The sequence below is a fragment of the Chiloscyllium plagiosum genome, chromosome 8 (genome assembly GCF_004010195.1).
Source record: "Chiloscyllium plagiosum isolate BGI_BamShark_2017 chromosome 8, ASM401019v2, whole genome shotgun sequence".
Lineage (NCBI taxonomy): Eukaryota > Metazoa > Chordata > Chondrichthyes > Orectolobiformes > Hemiscylliidae > Chiloscyllium > Chiloscyllium plagiosum.
In genome coordinates, this window is record NC_057717.1 from 103,376,777 (window position 1) to 103,384,291 (window position 7,515).

General features: G+C 43.7%; 1 protein-coding gene across 2 annotated transcripts in view; it reads left to right on the forward strand.

Moving 5' to 3' along the window:
• The window catches only part of olfm2a (olfactomedin 2a), a 338,899-nt gene that overhangs the window by 321,391 nt on the left and 9,993 nt on the right, over positions 1 to 7,515 (forward strand). For both annotated transcript variants that reach the window (XM_043694956.1, XM_043694955.1), the window contains exon 4: positions 7,003 to 7,222. In XM_043694956.1, coding sequence (XP_043550891.1) covers positions 7,003 to 7,222 — 220 coding nt within the window. The remainder of the gene's footprint in view (positions 1 to 7,002; positions 7,223 to 7,515) is intronic.

Sequence of the window (7,515 nt, forward strand, 5' to 3'; positions counted from 1 at the left end):
AAAGCCCAGGACCCTGAAAGGTGTTGAACTTCACTCCCTACCTTGTAGGTCGGCAATCCTTCCTCACAGCAAATTCAAAAACCAGCTTCTTAACCCACCTCAGATCACACAATATTCTTCTTTCCTCTTCCTTTCTTTCAAGGGCCGTGGGCATCAATCCAGCATTGGTCGCCCATCCCTAATTGCCCTGGAGCTGAGCGATTGGGAGACTTTAACTGATGGCCTGTCTGGAGGAAAGTCTTAATTGGACCTTTAACCAAATCAAATATTTACAATTCAGAGCAAAGGGAATTCATTTTGTTTATAACGAGGAGTGCTGTTTAAAATGAGGGATAACCTGGATATAGAAAATGAGTATATACAGAGACCTCACAGAGTGCCTTTCAGAGCAGGTACTTGCTTGTGATTAATTGAATTGAATTGATGAACACACATATGAGTTAATAGATACATTTTCCCATTAATTCTGAGAATTAACTCCTTCATAAGTGGTAAATTATCAGGCAGTTCAGGGAAGTTTGTGGGAGAGAGTTCCACCTGTTTATAACCCATTGTGAGATGGAATGTCTCCCGGTTTCTCTCCTTTTGATTCTGTCATACAGTCCCCATGAGCCCGTCTAGATCCTTTCAACACCTTAAATGCTCCAATTGAATAACCAACTTTTAACACATGGAATTGTGAAAAGTGCAAGAGGTAGAATGGAAAAATTATTTTTCAGCTCCAGTTAAATCTTCACTGCTAATTTATATAACTGATCTTCACATTTTAATTCTTGGAGATCTGTTGTACGTGTACCTTGCCTTTAAGACAAACACCTGATGAAGGAGCAGAGCTCTGAAAGGTAGTGCTTCCAAATAAACCTGTTGGACCATAACCTGGTGTTTTGTGATTTTTTTTTAAACTGTGTACACCCCAGTCCAACACCGGCATCTCCAAATCATGCCTTTAACAGAGCTCACCTTTAAGAGCACCATGTGCTGTGTGTATACAGTATTGTGACTCTGTCTGTCTGTTGACCTGCTGTGGGTTTGCAAGCTGCACATATACAAATGAAAATTGAAAGAACTGCTGTAAGTCAGAAACAAAAATAGAGAGTGTTGGAAAAGCCCAACAAGTCGGGCAACATCTGTGGAGAGAAAGCAGAGTTAACATTTCGGTTCAAGTTCTGAGGAAGGGTCACTTGACCCGAAACATTAACTCTGATTTCTCTCTCCATGGGCCTGCTGAGCTTTTCCAACAATTTCTTTTTGTTTCCCAGAGAAATGAGTTGGTTTGCGGAAATGTCTGCTTCACAATTTATTATGTGTTTTACTGTTTTAAATAAACTAACCCACAGGGTTAAACAATTTCCGACATGATTGATCATTAGACAGCGGCTGATGTTTCTGGCGAGACTACCCCATGCTCTTTCTAAAGTCTGTTGCCCAGAACAATGCAGAGTGACTCCAGGCATATTTAATCAGAGATTTACATAGCTGTTGCAAAACCACTTCCCCCATTTAATCTAGCTTTCTGGGTATGAAGGCTAATTTTCCATTAACCATTGCAATTCATTTCTGCTCCTGACAGCTACCTTTGAGTGAAATGTGCAAATGCACTTTATCAATACTTTCCAACACCTCCCTATTCATAGCTTGTCACCACTTCGTTTTTCTCAGACTTAAGTCTATCAAAGTTAGACAGCCCCACACTTACCTATGATGAGGTCTATCTGCCACAGTCGTGTGATCTTGAAATATCTTTTTATCATTGATGCGTCCATTCATATCCCTTACATCACCAATCATTGTGTAATTGATGAGCTTGGCTCTGCGGATTTCTATTGTGTTATCACTATCATTAATAAATGTCATCAATAATTATATGTCTGTGTCCCAGCATAGATCCTTATGAGACTCAGAAAATCACAGAGACATACAACATGGATACAGACCCTTTGATCCAACCAGTTTGTGCCGAACATAATCCCAAACTAAACTAGTCCCATCTGCCTGCTCCTGGCCCACATCCCTCCAATCTTTTCCTATTCATGTCCTTATCCAAATATCTTTTAAATGTTGTAACTGTACCCTCATCCACCACTTCCTCAGCAAGTTAATTCCACACAGGGACCACCCTCTGTGTAAAATATTTGCCACCATATCTTTTTCAAGTTTTTCTCCTGTCATCTTAAAAATGTGCCCTCTAGTCTTGAAATCCCACATACCCCTCTCATCAGCTGCTTCCAGGTCAAATACTCACTCACTACTAATCTCCTAACCAAGATCGTTGTCAATTCTCCCCCTTCCAATTCTATTTTACTTAAGCCCTCTCCCCCTCTCCCTACCTCTCCCTCACCTAAATCAATCTGATTATTCTTATCAGGCTTTATACATAAATTATTCAATTGGAAAATGCGGATGATTCATTGGTGTTAGTTAATAAATGTTAAAAACAAAATGGGTAATCTGTTGATGGGGAAAAAGAACATTCAGTTTTGTGTAAGAGCATTTCTAGATATAGACAAAACTGAAGAAAACAAATATCATTTGTCTTCAATTCCTAGGGATATAGATTTAGCAAGTGATCCCTAAAATGGAATGCTATTGGAGGTGAACATCATCAGCTACAAATGCCCCTCTAAATGATACATCACCCTGACTTGGAAATACATCACTGTTCCTTCATCACCGCTGGGTCACAATTCTATCACTGCCTTGCACACAACATTATGGGAATGCAATTTTTAAAATTTATTTATTCATTAGGGTGTCGCTGACTAGACCAGCATTTATTGCCCATCCCTAATTGTCCAGAGGGCAGTTAAGAGTCAACCGCAAAGCTATAGGTCTGGAGTCACACGTAGGCCATACCAGATCAGGATGGCAGTGTCCTTCCCTAAAGGATATTTATGAACCAGATGGGTTTTCCAACAATTGACAGTGGACTCTTAACTCAAGATTTTTTCTTGAAAAAAATGAATTCAAACTCTACCATGATGGGATTTGAATCCAGGTCCCCAGAACATTAACGTGGTCTCTGGGTGAAGAGTGCAGCTATAACACCACTAGCCCATCACGTTTCCTTTGATGCACCCAGCATCACCCAGGGATGGACAACAAACGTTACTTTGTCTTTGTATCTCAAGCATCTTTTTTATTTAAAATTGGTAATGGAATTGCTGACGTCTGGAACTAAAGGATTCAGATGGGAGATGGCAAGTGGAGAATTATAGGGCTTCCTCACGTTTGCAGCAAAATACGCAGTTTTTTAAAAAAAAAATCAGCTTTGTAGGTGCTCATAAATCATCTGTTGCTTTTCCCAGCCCCTGCACTGTGAGAAGCAGCTGTAGATTAATGTAAGACTTTGAGGCACGTTGTTTATTAACACATTCTTCCCAGCTTCCTTGTCTTTTTCAGCTAATGCATTCTGTTTGTTAAAATGAAAAAAGCCATCTGATTAAAATTTGTAAACAATATTTAGTGTCATTCAGGGGTCTAGGGGGATGTAGGTGTATTTTAAGACAAGGATTTTGAATTTCATAAGCAAAACAAGTGTCAAGGAGATTGATGTTACATTCGCTGATTCATAAATTAGATGCCAAACCAAGCAAAACGTTTCAATTTAGCTATGGATAAACTGTCAGATTAAATTACTGGACACAAATTACATCTACTTTCTTTAAAGATGCATGTGCAGGTATAATGATATCCTGTTCCCACATGGCTGTTTGCATTGTTACTGAGGAAAGGCATGGTTTCAGCTGAATTCCTTTCAGTATCTCTCTCTGCAAAGCGCCACCTGTAACAGGCAGTTAACAAGGCAGGATTTGAGGACACTTTTGTGTTCATTCATTGATGGGATCAACCCCATTCATAATTGTCTTTGCACTGACTAGCTTCCTCAGCTAGCTCCACATTCTAGCTGAGAGTCAATCACATCGCCGTGGGTCTGAAGTCATAGGGAGGTGACAGCCATAGTGGTAATATCGCAGGACTGTTAATCCAGAGACCCAGACGCTGTTCTGGGGAAGAGTGAGGACTGCAGATGCTGGAAACCAGAGTTTAGATTAGAGTGGTACTGGAAAAGCACAGCAGGCCAAGCAGCATCCGAGGAGCAGGGAAATCGACGTTTCGGGCAAAAGCCCTTCATCAGGATGTTCTGGGGACCCAGGTTCAAATCCTGCTATGGCAGAAGGTGGAATTTGAATTCAGTCAAAATCAGAATTAGGGACCTAATGATGACCACAAATCCATTTCTGATTGTGGGGGAGGAAAACCCATCTGGTTCACTAATGTCCTTTAGGGAAGGAAACTGCCATCTTTACCCAGTCTGGCCTACACGTGACTTCAAATCCACAGCAACATGGTTGACTCTTAACCACCTTCTGGGATGAGCAATGAAGACTGGCTCAGCCAGCAACACCCTCATGAATTAAAAAAAGGTAATGATAACAAATTTCCCTTACTAAACAAATGTCACCATTTCTAATGTCAAGTCTTGAATTTAGGATTTATTAACTAAAGTTAAATTCCAGAAACTGCCATGGGCTGGATTTGAACCCATAACCTCCAACCACTAGGCTAGTCCTGTAGTGTACTGGTTAACAGACAATACCAGTATCCCACCATGTCTGTGCTAGCCTGTCTACGAGATGCATTAGCTTATGTGGTCATTGGGGAGGAAGATTCTGGGCATCAGTTTCCTCAAGGCAAATGTTATGAGTCTTGGAGGCATCACTGAATTCCCTACATCATTCCCCCGCACCCCCCCCCCCCCCGGCAACAACAATTTATAGTGCACGTTCTGTATATTAACATGACCTGGCAATCGAGGACCAGAACAATTATCAAATTAAATTCAACCCTGGGCGACTTAAGGCCACATTCAGCTGACCAAAGGCTTAGCCAAGGCAGCAGGTCTTAGAAGATTCTGAGAGAAAGAAGGCAAGGGAGAGATGGAGAGATGGGAGTCCAGAGCTTGGAGTCCAGGCACCTGAGGTACGGCCAATAATGATGAAGGGACTGTGACCAGGGGTATAGAGGTTGGTAGGTATCTCAGAGGATTTTGGGTTGGAGGGGTTTCAGAGATAAGGACCTCATTGGTCCCTGGGGCTTGTACCCAGACTGCCATGCTGCCTACGAGGTTATCACTTAATGAGATCTAAGCCCCTTTGCTCAAGAGTAGTCCTCTGCAGTTTCCCCGAGCTGTGTGTCCTACAACCTCTCAAACCAGTTCTGCTCTTCAGTTACAGAGTGGGTGATCAGATATCATCACACTGTGGGTTCTATGCAACTTCGGCATCTGAATTGACCAGGAATTGCTGACCCCTCACTGACCCCCTCCAGCTCATCACCCAGGGCAAAGGGATAGGAAGGCAAGTGAGAGGGACCAGGATTGCAAATGAGGCAATGAGAGGGCAGTGAGTGGGGGTGGTGGAAGGGGAGAGAATAAGTGAGAGGAGGGAGCAAGGGAGGTAGTGAGTGAAATGAGGCAATGAGGAAGGTGAGGATAGTGAGTTAAATGGGGCAATGAGTGAAATGAGGGAGGGAGTGTGGTAGGTGAGGATAGTGAGTGAAATAAGGGAGTGAAATGAGGCTGGGCAATGAGTGAAATGAGAGAGTGAGGGAGGTGAGGATAGTGAGTGAAATAAGGCAGCAAGGGAGGCAGTGAGTGAAATGAGGGAGGGAGGTGAGGATAGTGAGTGAAGTGAGACAGCAAGGGAGGTAGGGATAGTGAGTGACTTCCTTTTCCAGTGTGGTGACCAGAGCTACGATGATTTATCCTCCATATCAGCTTCCTCACACCTTTATCATCTCACCAAATCACCATAACTCTGTATACTTGTCTCCATCAGGCATATACCCATCTTACCCTCAAATATACTTGTGTCATCTGTCTGACAGGGCTACACAGGGGAAACATAGGAAGGTTATTCCCGATGACCGCGGAGTTCAGAACCAGGGTCACACTCTAAAGATACATGGTCGGCCATTTGGAACTGAGCGGAGGAGAAATGTCTTCACCGAGAGAGTAGGGGGGGGCGGGGTTCTGTAGAACTCTCTGCCACAGAAAGCAGTTGAAACCAAAGCATTGAATATTTGCAAGAAGGAGATAGATATAGTTCCTGGGGTGAAAGCGATCACAGGGAGAAAGTGGGACCAGGGGACTGAGTTGGATGGCCAGCCATGACCATATTAATGGTGGTGAAAATGTGTTGCTGGAAAAGCGCAGCAGGTCAGGCAGCATCCAGGGAACAGGAGAATCGACGTTTCGGCCATAAGATGATAAAGGTGTGAGGAAGCTCATAGGGAGGCCAGCATTTATTGTCCACCCCTAATTGCCCAGTTAAGAGTCAGTCACATTACTGTGGGTCTGGAGTCAAGTGTAGGCTAAATCAGGCTTATGCCCGAAACGTCGATTCTCCTGTTCCCTGGATGCTGCCTGACCTGCTGCGCTTTTCCAGCAACACATTTTCAGCTCTGATCTCCAGCATCTGCAGACCTCACTTTCTCCTCATATTAATGGTGGAGCAGGCTCAAAGGGCTGGATTATTTTTTAACTCATTCACAGGTTGGCTGGGGAGGCCAGCATTTATTGTCCACCCCTAATTGCCCAGTTAAGAGTCAGTCACATTACTGTGAGTCTGGAGTCACGTGTAGGCTAAATCAGGTAAGGACAGCAGCTCCCTTCCCTACAGGACATTAACATTTCATGGCCTATTCCTGCTCCTATTGTCTATGTTTCCATCTAACTAGAGCTGCTTATCCCGGTACAATATCCTGTTAACTCTGTGTGATGTCTGGTTACCTCGTATGGTAATGCCTTAGCAATCTGCTTGAACCTGGTCATGGCCTCAGTGGTAATTGATGTCTGGATCTCAGTGTTTCTAAATGAAACTGATTTGAGTGAGCAACGATTGAAGTAACAGAGCGATAGGGAAGGGTGAGCTATTACTCTGATGGATTAGGTATTTATTGTGAAAAGACTCTGATTCAGCAAACTGCCTTGACATTTGACAGGAACTCAAGGAGAAGATGAATGAATTGTTGCCACTGATACCGGTCCTCGATCAATACAAGTCGGACGCCAGACTGATTCTAAAGTTAAAGGAAGAAGTTCGGAACTTGTCAGTGGTCCTGCTGGGAATCCAGGAAGAAATGGGCGCCTATGACTATGAGGAACTCCAGCACCGGGTTATGCTTCTTGAGCAGAGGCTCCACGCCTGCATGCAGAAACTAGGTAAAGGCTTCTGACATCCTCCCTTTCTGGGACACTTTCATTACTCCGTGATTGTGACTGCTGCAGTGATGAGCTAACACAGGCACAAGGGCCCAGTGCTTATTCTCAGGATGATGGCAGCTCAGCACTGGTTTACCTCTTGCCCCTTCCCACATTGAAAATTATCAGTCATCTGGATAACCATGTACCCCACTCCCTGCACTCCCCTTACCATCACTTACCCCTCCCCTCAGACCACTCCCCCCCCCCTGCTTATATACCATTGAACCTCCACTGACCATCACCCCCACACC